The 20757-nt window shown below is 36.6% G+C and overlaps 2 protein-coding genes across 4 annotated transcripts; both read left to right on the top strand.

Annotated features, from left to right (window-relative positions):
* The first annotated feature begins 414 nt into the window (after nt 1-414).
* Nucleotides 415-17682, top strand: LOC113091205 (duodenase-1-like). 3 transcript variants are annotated; one of them, XM_026256631.1, is made up of 5 exons: nt 415-499; nt 601-751; nt 2688-2826; nt 2951-3205; nt 3308-3617. In XM_026256631.1, the coding sequence occupies exons 1-5, from the start codon at nt 439-441 to the stop codon at nt 3464-3466; spliced, it is 765 nt and encodes a 254-aa protein (XP_026112416.1). In that variant the 5' UTR covers nt 415-438; the 3' UTR covers nt 3467-3617. The 3 variants fall into 3 exon arrangements, with proteins under 3 accessions (XP_026112416.1, XP_026112417.1, XP_026112418.1); XM_026256632.1 differs by lacking the exons at nt 601-751; nt 2688-2826; nt 2951-3205; nt 3308-3617 and adding exons at nt 15308-15458; nt 16777-16918; nt 17028-17282; nt 17382-17681 and having other exon boundaries at nt 441-499; XM_026256633.1 differs by lacking the exons at nt 415-499; nt 601-751; nt 2688-2826; nt 2951-3205; nt 3308-3617 and adding exons at nt 15117-15206; nt 15308-15458; nt 16777-16918; nt 17028-17282; nt 17382-17682.
* On the top strand, nt 7591-9147 carry LOC113091206 (granzyme B-like). The gene is made up of 5 exons (XM_026256634.1): nt 7591-7659; nt 7761-7911; nt 8278-8416; nt 8541-8795; nt 8898-9147. Exons 1-5 carry the CDS (start codon nt 7602-7604, stop codon nt 9051-9053), a joined length of 759 nt encoding a protein of 252 aa, XP_026112419.1. The 5' UTR covers nt 7591-7601; the 3' UTR covers nt 9054-9147.
* Nucleotides 17683-20757: the final 3075 nt, after the last annotated feature.

The raw sequence follows: 20757 nt of genomic DNA, 5'->3' as shown, positions 1-20757 counted from the left end.
CTGTAACCTTGTAGATGACGGTTGAGGTTTAGTTTTTTCATTCATCATCACTTAAGTTAATATAAATGATTAGCTAAAAATTGCTGTAGCGTAATGTCTGTCTTTTCATCTCATGCAGTAAAAGATCAACTTCGCTAGATTTGCCTGCTGCTTCTTTGACCTCAAGGCTCTGTGCTCCGTTTGCAAGTTAATGGCTTCAAATTAATCAAATGGAACAAATCTTTGTGGTATGACAACTGAAGCCTTCAACCGAAGCCTCATCAAGCCACACGTATTATCAAATATTACTATCTACTGATTTCCATACTGAGTTACTGTTACCACAAACTGAAAGTAACAAGTTATGGGAAGCTCAGTTTCTCCACCCTCCTTATTATGATATGTATATATATATACTGAATCTAGCCAGCGAAAGCTCATTATTCATTGATCGTCTTCATGATGACCATCATCTCTCTTCTCCTGCTGGCCTCTCTGCTGCCACACCTGACCTTCACTGGTGAGAATGATTTAAAAAATGATAATTAAACAAAGTTTTTGTAGCACATATACAGTAAGACAGTGAGGAGGAACAATAATAATAAACATTTTCTCTCTCAGCTCATGTGAATGTGGGTATAGTGAACGGCAGGGAAGCAAAACCCCACTCCAGACCTTACATGGTGTCTGTTCAAGCAAAGGAGCAACATATCTGTGGTGGATGCCTTATCTCTAATAATTATGTCATGACTGCTGCACATTGCCGAAACAAGTAAGACAAGTAGTAACTTAGTTAATTATATACTGTATGGTAGGGGTGTGCCGGTTTCAGAATTGGTGATGACGGTTATGATGTGAGTCATGTGACGGTTCATAACATAACCGTTGGGGGGGGGGGGGGGGGTCCAAGTCAATTGGTTGTTCTTGGAGATAGCGGGTTAACTCCGTGTCAGCGCGCGCTCTGATCGGTAAAGGGGCAGAGATTTCAGACCTCCATTTATTAAGGAGATCTGTCACAAAACTCATCATCCGCGCCAACGTTTTTTGATCAAATTTCAAAGCCGCACCCGCCCGCCATCCGCTGATTGTTTTGGGGTCTTTGGCGATGCAATGCTTTGCTGATGCGAGCCGCAAAAAAAAAAAAGCCATTGCCATTTGCCCATTAGCTCCGCCCACTACCGGAGAAACTGGTATGTCTTCTGCTTGTTCGAAAATGAATATGAATAATTCTAAATTAAATCCATTATTTTGACAGGAGAAGACAACAAAGAATAGTTTACATATAAGGTGTTGTTTAAGCGTGGTAAGACTCTCGCTCTCTCTCTCTTTGCATGTGTGAGCAACAGCACTATCAGTAAAGTGACGGTGAGTCGTGTGCCTTCACAAAGAGTTTACAGAGTGTCAAATACAGGTGCGCTGTGTGTCCACTGAGATGAGCTGAAAAGTTCAGATCGCTTGAAGGAGAGAGAACTCTGAAGCTCAGATGCTGAAATTAATGCAAGCGTCATGCGCTTCAGTCTATGTAGTAAACAAACCTGCACGTCTCTGCCATTCATTAATTCACACAGAGACGCGCAGAACACGGATTTATATTTTAAACAACTTTTGCGGCTTAACATTTACAGATACTGGTCCATATGGAGATTTGATTTGATTATTTTATGCTAACTTTGGCAAATTCCATGACTGTCCATATTAAAATGCAAGTTTCATTTTCATGACTGGATTTCGAGATTCTGTCCTTGTTTTTTGCTTCATGGAAATCATAGAGCAAATTTCAAAGCAGCACCCGCCCGCCATCCACTGCTTGTTTTGCGGTCTATGGCGATGCAATGCTTTGCTGATACGAGCCGCAAAAAAAAAGCCATTGTCTGTTCTAGAAAGGATGCAGCAAAGATATTTAATGCTAAAGTATGAGGCATAGGCCTACGCTGAGTTTCATTTGCGATGAGATGTGCTCTAGGTCACAGTGCAGTGCAAGTGAACGCGGCGCGCTGGTGCTTCCATGTCACGGTTATCATTGTCTGCTTTACTTGCTTTTTATTTATTAAAATACATGCAATTGGTTGATGACACATTTATTAAAATTAAGATAAAGGTTTTTAAGAAAGGTTTTCTACAAAGCAAAATTTAATGAAGTGGTAAATATCATGTCTGACGATTTACAAAACTTCATTAAGTGGTAAAAACCATGTCTCCCGATATATTGCGCATCTTATGATCCTATCTAAAAAATGAAAATAATTTTTGATAAAAAATGTTGGTAAAAAATATTTTAATGACACGGTTTTGGCGGTTATAGAGTTCTAATGACGGTGTTCAACTATAACCGTCGGTCTCACGGTTATATAGCCTACGAACCGTCACACCCCTACTGTATGGTAGATAATATAACACTTTATTTTGATAGTCCACTTTAGACATTCTACTAATTAACTAAGTAACTTTGCAACAACCAGTCATTAGAGTATTAGACGGCCTGCTAAATATCCGATAACAGTTTATTTTAATAACAGACATTCTATTGATATTAAGTAACTCTGTATGTCAACTTGTTCTACTAACCATAACCCTAACCTAACAGTCTCCTAATACTCTAATGAGAGTTGGTTGATGTGTAATTGCAAACCCACTTAAGAACATACTTATGTATATATTACAGACTGTGGAAAAAGTAATTGCTAAATAAAACCTGTAATTTTTACCAGTGCTCCAGTTGTGACGGTTGTGCTAGGTGCACATGACCTAAAAAAGAGTGAAAATTCATTCCGATACACAGTGGATTCATATCATCAGCATCCAAACTACACTAAGGGATCCTTTGTTAATGACATCCTGCTTTTGAAGGTAACAAACTGAACTTATTTAGTTGACATATTAAACTTTCATGCAGAAAAACAGCCAGTATATTATAGAATATTTTTATTTAAAAAAATGTATTAATGATGCTGGATTGTTTTTATTATTACAGTTAGAAAAAAATGTACAACTGAATGACAATATCAAGTGGATATCCATACCAGAAGAAGGAAGCATTATCGAGGCAGGTTCAGTTTGCAGTGTCGCAGGTTGGGGAAGTTTAGAAGCTAAGGGCAACAAAAGCGATCACCTCATGGAGACAGACGTGAAGGTCATGAATAATACGGAATGTGAACATAAATGGGGGAAGAAATACTTTTCAACTTCACAGATGATGTGTGTTTATGGCAAAGGAGGAAGCTGTGATGTATGTAAAACATATCTGATTCACCAAATCTTATTGTTCGATATAGTTTTAGTTATGAATTATGACAGCATGTGACTGAAGTGTTGATCTGTTTCTTAACAGGGGGATTCAGGAGGTCCTTTGGTTTGTGGAAACACTGCAGTTGGTGTCACTTCTTTTGGTCACCCTGATCTCTGTAATTCCCCAAAGAAACCTGAAGTTTATACTAAGATTTCAGCATATCTTACATGGATAAAGAGCATAATTGGAAAATTTAATTGATGTCAATTCAATAAAATGGGGTGATTATTATAATTTTTTGATTGAGCTGATTTTTTTTTATATGAAACTGAGGACAGAGAGTTTGATATTTGAAGACAACCACTGTTTTTTTTTTTTTTTCATGTTTTGGGATGTGTTGAGTTGATTTACCCTGTAAATTTTCTTTCAATAAACATAATATACATTGATACTATTGATATATTGTGTAGAGATTTAAATAAATTAGATATAAATGTTTATGACAACCATAATAAACATTTACAGAACATGAACTCAGAAAATAAAGGCAACTTTGGAAGGATGAGACACAACAATAAAACACAAAGAGATTGGAACTTAAGTAGAGGAGATAATGACACACACATGCACATGATGAAATCAAATGAACAAACTTGACAACCAATTAACAAGTGCAGGAATGACAACAAAAAACAACAACAACAAAAAACATCTAATCCAAATATGTCCAAAAAAGTCCTTTACAGCCAAATCTGCCTCCTTTATCTCACTTTTTAATTCAAGGCTAGACTGGTCAGTTACCAACACCGAACTGCTCATCCACCACTTTGGAGGCAAAAAAAACTTAAAAGCTTTCGCCAGCAATTATCCAGCTGCTGTCCACTGTCCTGGAAATGTAGGGCCTTCTTCAAACTCCAGGGGTCGCTCAACTGTGGCTGAATTCAGTGGCATACCTCTTTGCATTCAATTAAATGAAGCTGTTTGTTCTTTTTCCTAATTGCAATTTTGCTCATATTTGTAGTGTTTGCAAGGATCCACACCCGAAATCTGTTTATCCAGCTGTCGCGGTACAAGCGTGCAACCCAGGGGAAATCCCCAATTCGGAAAAAAATTCTAAATAAACACCAATCTACCCCTATTAATATTCCTAATCTTTCAAGCTACCTCTCTTCTCACCCCGATCCATTATTTGTTGATTATTTAATCACCAGTTTGTTCCAAGGGTTCCGGTTGGGTATCCTTTCTCATCTTTCTGCCTCTGTTGTTGCCAAAAATTTTGCAATTTGCCAGGCACGAACATGATGTGGTTTCAGTTCTTCTAGACAAAGAGGTTAATTAAGGATATTTTATCGGCCCTTTCACTTCTTCTCCTTTTCGAATGAATTCCATCGGCATTGCAACTCGCAAATATTCAGGTAAAAAACATCTAATCTTCGACATGTCTTCTCCACATTCCTCCAACATAGCTAGCGTTTACGAATGCATTCCCTTAAAACCCTTTTCCCTTCATTACGCTACAGTGGATAACACCATCCAGTTAATCAAATTAGCTGGTCAAGGCGCCTGGTTAGCCAAAGCTGACATTACCGACGCTTTTAAAACTATGCCAATTCACCCCTCCGACTGGCCATATTTTGGAATCAAATGGAATTCAAAATTCTACTTTGCTGTGAGGTTTACTTTCGTTTGTTGAAGTAGCCCGCATAGCTTTAACAGTCTCTCCGAAGCTCTGTGTTGAATTCTGCTGAACGTCTGTAAGCTTCCTTTCGTTTTGCATTTACTAGATGATTTTTTGCTAATCGACTTTCCGTCTTCACAATCTCCCAACCTCAGCATTCTTAAACAAATTTTTAGCTACGTTGGCATTCCCCTCTCTGCTGAAAAAACATTGGGCCCTTCTACTTCATTAGAATTCCTTGGCATTTCTCTTGGCACAGTAAAAATGCAATCTTCCCTTCCACAAGAGAAACTCTTAAATATCAGATCTTTTCTGGAATCTTTTTCCTCTCTATGCTGTGTCTCGGAATGAGATATGCTCTCTCTGCTCGGTCACCTCAATTTTGCAATGAGCATCATATCAAAAGGCAGAGCCTTTATTTCTCAGTTGTTAACTATGGCTCATTCCCTCAAAAAATTAAGTGATCCAATCCAGATAGATGATGGATATTCCTCCAATATAAAATTTTGGACTAATGATTGGAACGGCATTTCTTTCTTTTACAATGACGCTTTTGAATCCTCCGCAGATCTACATCTATTTACCGATGCCACCCCATCTATTGGCTTTGGTGGTTTTATTCAAGGGCAATGGTTCGCAGACAAATGGCCAAACGAATTTCCAAAGAAAAAATGATACTCTGTGTCTACTGCGCTCTACGAGATTTATCCTTTAGTCTTCGCCAGCATAATCTGGGGTTCAGTGTGGTCAAGGAAACGCATTTTGCTGTTTTGCGATAATGAAGTCCCTGTCACCATAATCAATAAAGGCAGGTCATCGTGCCAAACAATCATGCCTTTTTTGAGATGACTAATCTGGCAATAAGTAACTTTCAATAAAGTTGATTTATTTAACTAATTCCATTCAAAAAGTGGAACTTGTATGTGTATTATATTCATTAATTACACACAGACTGATATATTTCAAATGTTATTTCTTTTAATTTTGATGATTATAACTGACACTAATGAAAATACCAAATTCAATATCTCAAAAAATTAGAATATTGTGAAAAGGTTCAATATTGAAGACACCTGGTGCCACACTTCAATCATCTAATTAACTCAAAACACCTGCAAATGTCTTTAAATGGTCTCTCAGTCTAGTTCTGTAGGCTACACAATCATGGGGAAAACTGCTGACTTGACAATTGTCCAAAAGTCGACCACTGACACCTTGCACAAGTAGGGCAAGACACAAAAGGTCATTGCAAAAGAGACTGGCTGTTCACAGAGCTCTGTGTCCAAGCACAATAATAGAGAGGCGAAGGGAAGGAAAAGATGTGGTAGAAAAATGGACTCCAGCTGGAGTCAGTGCTTCAAGAACCACTACACACAACGTATGCAAGACATGGGTTTCAGCTGTCGCATTCCTTGTGTCAAGCCACTCTTGAACAACAGACAGAGTCAGAAGCATCTAAAGACAAAAGGGACTGGACTGCTGCTGAGTGGTCGAAAGTTATATTCTCTGATTTAAGTAAATTTTGCAAATCAGGGTCCCAGAGTCTGGAGGAAGTGAGGAGAGGCACACAATCCACGTTGCTTGAGGTCCAGTGTAAAGTTTCCACAGTCAGTGATGGTTTGGGGTGCCATGTCATCTGCTGGTGTTGGTCCACTGTGTTTTCTGAGGGTCAGCTCAACGCAGCCGTAAACCAGGAAGTTTTAGAGCACTTCATGCTTCCTGCTGCTGACCAACTTTATGGAGATGCAGATTTAATTTTCCAGCAGGACTTGGCACCTGCACACAGTGCCAAAGCTTCCAGTACCTGGTTTTTAAGGTCCATGGTATCCCTGTTCTTAGTTGGCCAGCAAACTTGCCTGACCTTAAACCCAGAGAAAATCTATAGGGTATTGTGAACAGGAAGATGCGATATGCCAGACCCAGTAATGCAGAAGAGCTGAATGCCCCTATCAGAGTAACCTGGGCTCTCATAACACCTGAGCAGTGCCACAGACTGATCGACTCTATGCCACGCCACAGTGCTGCAGTAATTCAGGCAAAAGGAGCCCCAACTAAGTATTGAGTGCTGTACATGCTCATACTTTTCATGTTCATACTTTTCAGTTGGCCAAGATTTCTAAAAATCCTTTCTTTGTATTGGTCTAAAGTTATATAAAAATTTTCTAAGATACTGAATTTGAGTTTTAAAACCTAAGTTTTAAAAATAGGTTTAAAAGTTACTATTTGTTTCAGAGAACCTTCAAAGCTAACGTTCCCATAATGTTTGGAAAATATTATGGTGGAATTTTAAGAAAAAAAAAAATCATAACTTGAATGAATATTAGCAAATTGTATATTCTGTTAACTGTGTCTATAGTAATCGCATGACTTTTGCATATATTAACTTTTTCTTTTCATCTCATGCAGTAAGAGATAAACATCACTAGATTTAAATGCTGCTTTTCAAGGCTCTGTGCTCTGTTTGCAAGTTAATGGCTTCAAATTAATCAAATGGCACAAATCTCTGTGGTATACGCAACTGAAGCCTACAACCGAAGCCTCATCAAACCACACGTATTATCAAATATTACTAACTGATTATCATACTGAGTTACTGTTACCACAAACTGAAAGTAACAAGTTATGGGAAGCTCAGTTTCTCCACCCTCCTTATTGTGATATATATATATATACTGAATCTAGCCAGCGAAAGCTCATTATTCATTGATCGTCTTCATCATGACCATCATCTCTCTGCTCCTGCTGGCCTCTCTGCTGCCACACCTGACCTTCACTGGTGAGAATGATTTAAAAAATGATAATTAAACAAAGTTTTTGTAGCACATATACAGTAAGACAGTGAGGAGGAACAATAATAATAAACATTTTCTCTCTCAGCTCATGTGAATGTGGGTATAGTGAACGGCAGGGAAGCAACACCCCACTCCAGACCTTACATGGTGTCTGTTCAAGCAAAGGAGCATCATACCTGTGGTGGATTCCTCATCTCTGATAGATTTGTCATGACTGCTGCACATTGCCGAAACAAGTAAGACGAGTAGTAACTTAGTTAATTATATACTGTATGTTAGATAATATAACACTATATTTTGATAGTCCATTTTAGACATTCTACTAATTAACTAAGTAACTTTGCAACAACCAGTCATTAGAGTATTAGACGGCCTGCTAAATATCCGATAACAGTTTATTTTAATAACAGACATTATATTGATATTAAGTAACTCTGTATGTCAACTTGTTCTACTAACCATAACCCTAACCTAACAGTCTACTAATACTCTAATGAGAGTTGGTTGATGTGTAATTGCAAACCCACTTAAGAACATACTTATGTATATATTACAGACTGTGGAAAAAGTAATTGCTAAATAAAACCTGTAATTTTTACCAGTTCTCCAGTTGTGACGGTTGTGCTAGGTGCACATGACCTAAAAAAGAGTGAAAATTCATTCCGATACACAGTGGATTCATATCATCAGCATCCAAACTACACTAAGGGATCCTTTGTTAATGACATCCTGCTTTTGAAGGTAACAAACTGAACTTATTTAGTTGACTTATTAAACTTTCATGCAAAATAACAGCCAGTATATTATAGAAGATTTTTATTTAAAAAAATGTATTAATGATGCTGCATTGTTTTTATTATTACAGTTAGAAAAAAATGTACAACTGAACAACAATATCAAGTGGATATCCATACCAGAAGAAGGAAGCATTATCGAGGCAGGTTCAGTTTGCAGTGTCGCAGGCTGGGGAAGTTTAGAAGCTAAGGGCAACAAAAGCGATCACCTCATGGAGACAGACGTGAAGGTCATGAATAATACGGAATGTGAACATAAATGGGGGAAGAAATACTTTTCATCTTCACAGATGATGTGTGTTTATGGCAAAGGAGGAAGCTGTGATGTATGTTAAACATATCTGATTCACCAAATCTTATTGTTCGATATAGTTTTAGTTATGAATTATGACAGCATGTGACTGAAGTGTTTATCTGTTTCTTAACAGGGGGATTCAGGAGGTCCTTTGGTTTGTGGAAACACTGCAGTTGGTGTCTCATCTTTTGGTCACCCTGCTCTCTGTAATTCCCCAAAGAAACCTGAAGTTTATATTAAGATTTCAGCATATCTTCCATGGATAAAGAACATTACTAAGGAAATATAATTGATGTCAATTGAATCTTGCAAATAAAATGGGGTGATTATTGTTATTATTTGGTTGAGTTGATTTTCATTTAATAAAGATAACATACATTGATATGTACTGTCTAGAGATTTTAATGGTATTTTATATAAATTGTATTTTAAACCAGATATGAAACTGCAGACAGACATTTTTGTATTTTAAGCATTTGCAGATTCGTGTTTTTTTGTTTGTTTGTTTGTTTTTTTGTTTTGGGATGTACTCTGTAAATCTTTCACTAAACATAATATACATTGATATGGTGTGTAGAGAATTAAATAAATTAGATATAAATGTTTATGACAACCATCATAAACATTTACAGAAATTAAAGACAGAAAATAAAGGCAACTTTGGATGGATGAGACACAACAATAAAACACAAAGAGATTGGAACTTAAGTAGAGGAGATAATGACACACACATGCACATGATGAAATCAAATGAACAAACATGACAACCAATTAACAAGTGCGGAATGACAACAAAAAACAACAACAACAAAAAACAGTAATGCTGCCTATATCCCACTTCTGAAGGTGTAAGTATGGGTTTGTTGTGTTTAAGTGCTTTGCTGCCGGAAAGCATAGAAATCATGGTGGACAGCCTACTGTATTCATTCCTGCCTGTTTCCCAGGGTAATCTGTACATTCACTGGACTAAAATCTTCTCAAACCTTTGGAGTTGGGACTTGAGAAGGAAGGACAGTGGACAGTACAGTGCAGGCCCTTCTCTTCTTCAACTTTCGACAGGTATACTGTGTACTTGACTGCTTCTGTAGTATTTGCAGTTAACTCTGCCAATTCAGGCAGCATTGCAGTGAACTCCGTCGACTCAACAGACTTAGTAGACAGAGGGACAAGACTTAACTGGCACAGAAATATCAGGAGTGCTCTTGGCTGATTTTGGGAAGAAAGAAGTTGATTTAGCAGACCCACAAGTGGATGGAACTGACTTGAATGTCTGAGAGATGAAAGTTTTTGACTTGATTGGCTCTTGGATAATAAAAATGGGTATGACTGATTTGTGGATGACAGGTGTTGACTTAGATTTAAAAGTGACTTTATTGACTGGTAGATGACCGTTGACTTGACTGTCTCAGGGGAAACGAGGGTGATCTCAGCAGACTCTGGGGTGGATGTAATGGACGAGACTTTGATTGTTAGATGGAGTCGGAGGTGAGTCTTGAAAGGATGAGGGAGAGTGGGCAGGGTGGTTGCTGCAGGCGGACTCAGGTCGACGAGGCATTTCCCACCAGATAGCAGCCAAATAAGCTTCAGTAGAACAACAGTGAACTGCAGACTGATGAGATGCTTTTAGACTATATGTTAGTAAAACACACTTTCCTGTCCCATCAGCCGTTTTACTGTGCTCACGGTGCACTCTTCAACAGTATGCAAGTATGTGGTGCATGCTCTATATCACTTCATCATAAATAACCCACACAAGAAAATGGATGTTAATTGGTTAACAGATGTTCGAGAGCAGGGCCACGTCCGAAACAATCACCTGACTTCTAAAAAAAAACCTCCATATAGACTGGGCCACCTCATACCTTACTGGTAGTCTCGTTCCCTTAAGAACAGATGGATTTGTCTGGTCTGGATGGTGCTCTGTTCGATTCAATGTCACTGGCGACACCTGAGGATTACCTCTCATAGTCCCGATTGCAGTCTCTTTCCGAACAGTCGCGCACATTCCGGGCCACGAGTGTCTACTCCCAGGATCATCTCAGGAGGATTCTGAGCTGTTCCCGGAGTAACTCTCCGTAAGTGGGATTCGCGGGCCAAGATCGCAATCATCGCTTGCGTGGTGGACACAGAAATGGAATTCTCCCTCGCGAGCCGCTTCTCTAATGCTTTCTTAGCCCTCATTGCACGTCTTTTAGAATCCAGAGCCGAGGACAACTGAACCACAGGTCGTCTTCAACACGCACTTAAATCCAAGGTATCCAATTAAATTGTGCAGATAAATAACAGTTAATTAAACTATTTTCAGTATCACTAAAACTTCTTTCATGACAAACTTTGAGCCCTCAGCACTTCCGGCAAATCCTAGGGAGTCACTCTCCGTTATTTAAATGCATAAAAACAACATTTTTTCCCCTCAGAAATTCTGTTGTGTATTTACATTTTTCTGGTTATCAAATTAAGGCATAAAACATTAATTAAAATTTTCTTTTAAAGATAAATTGCATTTCTTTTTTCTTCTTCTGAGAAATATATTTTCAATCTGAGTATGAACAATAAACACAAACTATGCAGCATATAGTAAAAACAATTGCACAAATTGTCTTCAACAATACAGTCTAAAAACAGTGCAAATGATTCATAAACTACACACAAAATGAGAAATATTCAGAGTGCAACAGGAAAAAAATAGTGCAACTATCTTTATGAACTGTATAATTATAGAATGATTTACTTATAGTATACATAATATACATAATATAAATGATCGGTCCGTTGGCTGTAATCTGTGTCAGAATCGATTTTACCGGGACATTGCCTAGTGACCCAAGACAAAAATTCCATGCTTTATCAGATATGTACCACTGTTTCATCCTTGTTTTGGATTTGTTTTAATGTCAAAGTACTCTGTCAAATGTTTTTTGTGATTTTGCGGAGAGTTTTCTCATGCAAATGTGTTATTGTGCATTTGTATTCAAGCACTCAGGACAGAATTTTCTTTCACTTTGTTTTCGTTCATTTTCCAAAGCAATATGTTAAGTAGTAGTTCAAAGGACTACTTATTGGTTTAATATGGGACAGTTTGAACCAATCTGGGCATGGGAGTGGGACTAAGCGTCAACTATCATTTCTGTTTGGCTCAGAGGAGCGAAAGCATTGGTTTCTTCTGACGAATCAATGTTGTCAAAATGTGATGATGTAATCACGTGCACTACGCTGGCGGCTGTCTCAGTCTCTGAGTGTTCAGCGCTAAGATCAATCGTTGTCGGGAAACCCAGCCCAGAACTTTACACACAGGCAAACACGGCATGTGTAACGCAGGAAAGCGCGTTCCTATAGTCTAGTAAAGTAGTGTAGTTACCAATATTATTAGTGTAATGCGTTACTTTACTTCGTTACCAAAAAAAGTAATATAGTTACTGTAATCTTTTACTTTGTAACTTGTTACCCCAACACTGCTATTTCCTTTCATCCTCGACCCCCCCACTCAAAGACATAGTTTCATCCAACATCCATTCTTCCACCATTCCTTCACTTCTTTCCCCCTCCCTCTACCTCCTTCCTCCCCTATATCCTCACATCCTTGACTCCCCCACTCAAAGACATCCTTTCATCCCAACATCTATTCTTCCACATTTCTTTCAGCCATTGTCAGGGCTGCCTCTCGTCTAACTGCAGGCGCCTTCTCACCTGCGCATTCTGTGATGGAACCATGCGAGAAACTCCTGCTCTCAGCACCCTACGACACCAGCAGACTGACTTGCAGATCATCTATGCACTCCTATCAAGAACCTGACATAGTCAACAGGCCACTAGCACAAGAGGCTGAATTAAATCAATTAAATTAAATTAAATCTTCTCTCCACGACACTCGCATTTCAACCATTAACCATATCATCACAAACACAGAATACTCATTCACTTAGCAAGCCACAGATCTTGGCTGGCCAAAGCCAATACCACTAAATGCCAAGTCTGGCCTATCCATCAATAATCTGGTGAGGCTTCTGGGAAGGTGCCATTAATTAATCGTGAGCCACATTCAATTGCAGAAGCAGCCCTAGTATGTTAGTCTCTTTCCGAAGCTACAACGAATTCTTACTAACAACCACAGTCTCCTTACATAATTCACCTCCTCGAAGACTTCAGATAGTTGCACCTTCATCTGCACCACCATAATGAGGATATCCACACTAATCTACGTTTCACTGAACTCTACCTTCCATTTTCAGAGTAGAAACCTCAAAGCCTCACACTTCATCTGAGCTAGATAGACGTGCTAAGCGTCAGCTACCAGGACTTCCAGGCCACCTTTACAATGCCATCCAGATAATACCTCAAGGGAAATCCTTTGCGTCAGACATTCTGTCAAAAGCAGAAACCATCTCTTCAGACTACAGAGTCCCATTAGATAAACACGCAATGGAAATGTGCCTCCAGCAACAAATGGAACAACACATACATACTAAACATGAATATGAATCCTTAAGCTATCCAATAGTTATTAAAAGACATACACAATAAGAGATTAGAAACATTATAGTCAAATGTGTGGGTTACATATGAATGAATATAGAGTTAAGCGATGGACTGATATTCATTTATAAGTCCTTCTGAGTTCATTTTGGTTCATCTATATCTATAAAAGACAGTTCCTGTGCCATTATCTGACATAAGAAGGTTCTGTGGAGACCAGAGGTTAAAAGGCCCCCTTAGGAATTTCAGTCTGGTTCTGCTAGATGGGGGAATTCAATCAAAGGATCTTGTTTAATATTCTCATGGGTTTACATGTGATGGTCGGCTTTGCATCTCAATTACTTGCCCCAAATTTGACAATCTCTTCTCCAAATGGAAATTGTCAATAATTGTTCTAGTGGTGTTAATGTCAAAAGCTGTTCTGTGAAAGAGTTGGTTGGTTGGTTATCTTGCTTCTGACTTGTGGCACTAGGAATTATTTACAACATCCTGTTGCCTTTCTGAGGAATTCGGTCTTGATCGACTCTTTAATTTCCGGCCCTTTTCACATTTTTATCGCTATCTGCACATCTCATCCATGAGTAGCATTTTTGGAGAGCAAGCACTTGGGAGTTTTGAGAAGTTGAATAAGAAATAAAGCTATAGTAAGCCTCTTTATTAAAATATAATAATAATACAAGCAATAATACGAGGAATAATACAAACATTGTCATATTCACTCAGTATTACTTGATCTAATTCACAAATATTTCAATTAAAGTTAAGTAGAAATCAATTGTACTCAGTTGTGTTTTAGGCACTAAAACAGTCCAAAACTTTATAGTCAATCGCATTTTTATATTGAAATAATGAAGATTTTGTTGCCGCCCCAGACTGGCCACTCCCTGGCCAACCCTATGAAAACATCCTGGCTCTGCCACTGTCTTGGGCACAATAAATTAAATACAGTCGGTTGTAGCCTATTATTTTTATTTTTTATTTTTTTAAGTTGCATTTGAAGAGTTTGGTTCCTATTTTATTGTAATATTATATTAATATATTAATTAGTAAAAATTTGTGTTCTTTACCAAGAAAGTGGAAAAATAAAAAACACTATTTTCTTTTTCAAACTTTAATATTATATTAATATATTAATTAGTAAAAATGTGTGTTCTTTACCAAGAAAGTGAAAAGATAAAAACCACTATTTTCTTTTCAAACTTTCACATAGCACCTCTAGGTTATAACATAAAATCCAGGTTTTGATTTTCAAAGATTTATTACAAAATTGTATTTTTTTTTTCCCAAAACACAATAAATCAATGATACTTTTTATCTCAAAATGCAATAAATCCCTTGAATCAATATGAAAGTTATTTTTCATATTGAAACTGATGAAAATACACAACATAGTAAGTTGATCCACATATGAAAGCCTCTGAACTTGGCCAATACTAATTATATTATATCATAATCAAAACCTATATACAGGCACTGTATATCGCTTGCGAAATGAATTCAACAGATCAAATATCGATTTAAATGAGGGCAATGTAGTGATACTGAAAACAGCCCAAAGTCTACTTTAGCATTACTTATGTTAATTATCAGTAACGTCTTTCATTCAGTAATATAAAAAACATGTCTAGTTTTACATGCTGCTTCTTTGAGCTGAAGGCTATGTGCACGGCCTGCAAGTTAATGGCTTCAAATTAATCAAATCTCATACATTTAGATGACTTATGCCTTCAATCAAGCCACAAGTATTATCAAATATTACTATCTACTGATTACCATACTGAGTTCCTGTTACACAATCTGAAAGTAACAAGTTATGGGAAGCTTAGTTTCTCCACCCTCCTTATTATGATATGTATATATATATACTGAATCTAGCCAGCGAAAGCTCATTATTCATTGATCGTCTTCATCATGATCATCATCTCTCTGCTCCTGCTGGCCTCTCTGCTGCCACACCTGACCTTCACTGGTGAGACTGATTTAAAAAATGATAATTAAACAAAGTTTTTGTAGCACATATACAGTAAGACAGTGAGGAGGAACAATAATAATAAACATTTTCTCTCTCAGCTCATGTGAATGTGGGTATAGTGAACGGCAAGGAAGCAACACCCCACTCCAGACCTTACATGGTGTCTGTTCAAGTAAAGGAGCGTCATACCTGTGGTGGATTCCTCATCTCTGATAGATTTGTCATGACTGCTGCACATTGCCTAAACAAGTAAGACAAACAATATCTTAGTTAATTGTATATTTTAGATATAACCCTATAGTCTAACAGTCTACTAATGAGAGTTACTGTAGTTGACAGTTGCAACTTTGTAGAATGTCTAAAGTAGACTACTTTTAGTATTATTATAAGTTAGTAATTATGTTTTAGATAATATAATTAATGATTAATTATTTTAAATACTAAAACTGATAAATAAATAAATACAAAATATATTAATATAATATGATTTAGGTAATATATTAATAATATTAATTTGAATGATTTCATAATTTTTGTTAAAATAAATAAATAAATACTAAATACTTTTTACTATCCCTTAATATAATACACATATAACAATATTAATAATTAATAATTATTAATTAATAATTTATAGTATATAAAAATACATAAATAATATTTACATTTCATGAAAATGACTACAACCATATATTGTACTGTAAAATATTTATTATAACTTTGGCTACCAAATCAGCACACTTCCAGAACATGTTTATTTATTTCATCCTTTATTTTTACAAGGATAGTCCCACTGAGATGCAAATCTCTTCTTCCAGGGAGTCCGGGCAATAAATAATTATTGAACAAATTTAGAGTCATTTCACTAAAACCTATACAACTCAGCCTCTGTAATAAAAGTTTATGATCTACAGAGTCAAATGCTTTATCTACAAATTATGCTGCACAATATTGTTTACTGTCCAAACATTTAACAGTATGATTTGTAACCAGCATAGCTTCTGTAATAGTACTATGACCCGATCTAAAGCCTGACTGAAATTCATTTAAAAATGTATTTTCAGTTAAGAACGGTTTCACTTGATCATTAACCAAAGATTCAGATATTTTGCCAACACAGACAACCTTTGCCAATAGTTATCCAAAACTGATGGGTCACACCTTTTTACAAAGGGAAAACCTGTACTGATTTTCATCCACAAGGAATAACATTTGAAGTTAAACTCAAGTAAAAAAAAATAAGAGATGGGCTCTGTTATAAGTTCTATTTTATCAGACCCCTGATGATTTAGGATTAAGGTTACTTTATGAACTTGTGTAGCTAAAATGGGAGTAAAACTAAACAGCTTAATAGTACAACACAAAGTACATTACATGCTTTCTTGTTCCCTTAAATGTCTATAGTCGTGGACTACTCCCACATAAATAAAGTGTCTATTAAAAGCATTTATTATATTCTCTCTGTCTTTAATTATACTCTCATTTAATTTCATATAATCAGGTAGATCGGTATAGGTTTTTTTTATGGTACAAAGTTATTGCAAAATAAAAGTTGTCATTTTAACAGTTCTCCAGTTGTGACGGTTGTGCTAGGTGCACATGACCTACGGAAAAAGAGTGAGAATTCAGTCCGATACAAAGTGGATTCATACCATCAGCATCCAGACTACACCGAGGCATCCTTTTTTAATGACATCCTGCTTTTGAAGGTAACAAACTGCACTTATTTTAGCTGACTTATTCAACTTTCACTCAGAATAACAGCCAATAAAATAATTAAATATTTTTATTAATGATGCTGTCGTTTTTGGTTTACAGTTAGACAGAATTGTACGACTAAATGATAATATCAAGTGGATATCCATACCAGCAGAAGGAAGTGATATCAAAGCAGGTTCAGTTTGCAGTGTCGCAGGCTGGGGACGTTTAGAAACTAACGGCAAGAAAAGCGATCACCTCATGGAGACAGACGTGAAGGTCATGAATAATACGGAATGTGAACGTAAATGGGGGAAGAACTACTTTTCAACTTCACAGATGATGTGTGTTCATGGAAATGGAGGAAGCTGTGATGTATGTAAAAAATATTTGATTCACCATATCTTATGTTAACTAGTTTTAGTTATGAATTATGACAGCATGTGACTGAAGTGCTGATCTGTTTCTTAACAGGGGGATTCAGGAGGTCCTTTGGTTTGTGGAGACACTGCAGTTGGTGTCACATCTTTTGGTGACCCTGCTCGCTGTAATTCCCCCAAGCAACCCGAAGTTTATATTAAGATTTCAGCATATATTACATGGATAAAGAAAATAACTGGAAATATAATTTGAATCTTGCAGATAAAATGGGGTGTTTTTATTTTAATTTTTTATTTTGCTTGAGTTGATTTACCTCCCAAATCATATTTTAATAAAAAATAACATACATTAATAAATGCTGTCTAGATTTTTAATTAATCAGAAATGGTATTTGAAACCCGAAATAAAACTGCAGACAAGACAGTTTGATATTTGAATACAAACCATCATAGACATTTACAGAACACTATTGAAAATAAAGGCAAAAGAACATGCCTACTGACTATGCAAGAATTTTTTTTTAACACTGATAATAATAATAAATGTTTAAGCAAATAACCATATTAGAATGATTACTGAAAGAACATGTGACTCTGAAAACTGGAGTAATGGCTGCTGAAAATTCGGCTTTGCCATCACAGGAATAAATTACAGTTTTAAATTTACTACATTATAATATTAATAATAATAATAACAGTTATTTTAAATTGTAATAATATTTCACAGTATCATGTAATACTGTATACCATTATTACTGTATATACAGCCTTGGTTAGCATAAAACTTAAGGAATCGTACAAACGTTTGAACTGCGATGTATTTTTTGATCTCTATAAACTACAAACATATTTAGAACAAAAAGCCAAAAATGAACCCTTAAAAGCATACCTCGGGTCTTTAGCGACCCGGAGCATCATTCTCTACCCTCTCCCTCCTTCCTTTTTTACAGTTAGACATCAACTTTTTTAGTATTCCTCAATCTATTCGTTATAAACGTAATATAACAGTTAAATATAAAAGAATGCTTGTTTTCTGATTAATGTTCTGATTGTTTGTATAAAAGTGTAGCTACAGACCTAAGGTATGTTAATGTACAAGTATTTTTCCTTGCGCGACTATATTTTACATATCTGATGGCTCAATTTCTGCAATGCATATTTTTTCCTAAAGGTGGCGCTGTTTGATACACAAAGATGACGTGATGTTTCACTCATAATTATCGCAAGCATAAAACAAACCAGGGTCGTGCACAGGCAGTGGCCTGGAGGCTAGAGCCACTGCCCCTTTGCCCTCATCAGCTGAGTTGCCCTCCTCACCAATCCCCCATCAACCCCAGCTCAAAGTGGTCTGTTACAGCTCTGCTAAAGATCTGGTGATTCTGCTAATCTGCATGCTTGTGTCTATTCAAATAATTGTATCCGATCAGATCTAATATAAATAACACAAAATTATCTATTGTTGGCACACTTTGTAAACAAAAAGCAGAAAAAATGGGCCTTTGCAAAAAAGAAGACAGCCAGAGAGAGGGAGAGAAAGAGAGAGAAAGTACGAAGGGAAGCTGCTAACGACAGTTCAACATTGCAAACATGAATACAAAGCTCCAGCAAGCGAGCAGGTTAATCATCATATAGAATATTTAGCAGTTGTCACACTTTAATTCTTGTAATTCTATATATTTAATGGCAAGCACTGAAGTACTTAAGCCCTTTTTCTAACCATTAGCGGGATTTTCTTGTTCTTCTTGTTCTTCTTCTTCTTCTTCCGCCGCAAGTCTATGGCAGCCTAAAGAACCGCTTTCAGGAAAAGTTGTGAAATTTGGCACACTGATATTGGACAGTCTAAACATTAACCACAGCAAGTTTGGAGTCTTAAAGTCCAACTCTCTAGCACCACCACTTGTCCAAATTTTAAAATTTATTTATGCTAATAACATTTGAACCATAAGGCACAAAATTACAATTATTTTTCCTCTGAATCCTTGGCTCATGCCAAGTCGAATGAAGACCAAAAAATTTCCACTATTTTTAATTGTTCATAAAACTTACTTTATAGAACTCGTCCTAGACATTTTGTCTGATTCTCACGAAAAGTGGCTCAGAACATCTTCATACCATGCTGCAAAAAGTTCAAGTCGATTACTTTACTTTACTTTACTTTACTTTATTGGTTTATAGTAATGTGGACAACCTCTTTTAATGAAAAGAGCAGCTTTAGCCTCTACGGCTAATTTCCAGCTGTAGTCCCCAGCCAGTTGTTAATTGGCATACATCAATAAATACATTACAATTAAAACAAGGCTTAAGCAAGAGCTTAGACAAACAAACAAGGTGGTACAAAATTTAAACAGACAAGCAGGCCACAAATTACAAAGACATAAAAGCAGGTCGAGCAATAAACTAGAGAAAATTGACACCAAAGATAATCATGCAAAGGCCACATTGAAGCACATATAAGACATAGCATTGAGACAGGTCAGCAGAGATCAAGTGGCAGAAGCGATGATCATGTCACATCTAGTGCGCACATCACATCTAGCATATTAATGTGTGCAGGTGTAATTGTCGATTAGCCAATTTTTAAGGTGTGCAGTAAAAGTCGAATACATATGTATGTTTTTAATTGTAATGGGCAATGAGTTCCAGTTATGTATTGCAGTTAAAGAAAATGATAATTGACCAAATGTACTTTTCTGAGTGGGATACTAGATCGCCACATGTGGTGCTTCTGGTATTATGACTGCTGTTATTACGTTGGATTATGAATGAATAATGAAAGGAGCGCAGCGGTATTATTTAAAATTTTGTAAACCAGACAAAATATTTTTGTATTTGATTAATTCCCTTGCTCAGCAGTTTATAGTTTTTTTATAGCTATTTAACAATTGTGTGTAAACTGTTAGGCTTCTGGTCCAAAATTTTAAGAGTTTGTGTGATGAGCTGTTAGTTTGTCCCAGCTTGTCAGACAATATGTTAGATGTGACATAATCATTGCATCTCATAAATAATTTAGCAGCATTAAAAGTAAGGGCACTTCTAATATATCTAATTAGCTAAACTAAACTTGACCCTATTGCAGACTTCTTAATATGTGTTTTAAAAGAGAGATTAGAATCAATAATAATGCCCAGATATTTAAATTGGGGCACAATAGTAATGTTTTGACCCGAAATTGATACCAGTTAAATATGACTCAAACCATTTAATTGCAGAGGGGAAAAATTAAAAGTAGAGAGTTTGGCAATAAGACCTGATGGTTGACTGTGTCAAATGCTTTACGGAGGTCTAAAAACACAGCGCCAACAACACCTCCCTTGTCCACCATTGCTCTAACAGTCTCTAAAAAGTAACAGTTAGTCGTTTTGCGGAGTGATGGGCCGGAAGCCAAACTGCATCGGATGAAGTGTGAAGGGACTATTATTAACCCTCTGGGGTCTTCATTTATGAGTCACATCAGGACCTTCGGGTCAAAA

The sequence above is a fragment of the Carassius auratus genome, unplaced genomic scaffold (assembly GCF_003368295.1).
Source record: "Carassius auratus strain Wakin unplaced genomic scaffold, ASM336829v1 scaf_tig00214128, whole genome shotgun sequence".
NCBI classification, from domain to species: domain Eukaryota; kingdom Metazoa; phylum Chordata; class Actinopteri; order Cypriniformes; family Cyprinidae; genus Carassius; species Carassius auratus.
Note: the sequence above shows the minus strand (reverse complement) of the source record. Positions and strands in the feature narration are given on the sequence as shown.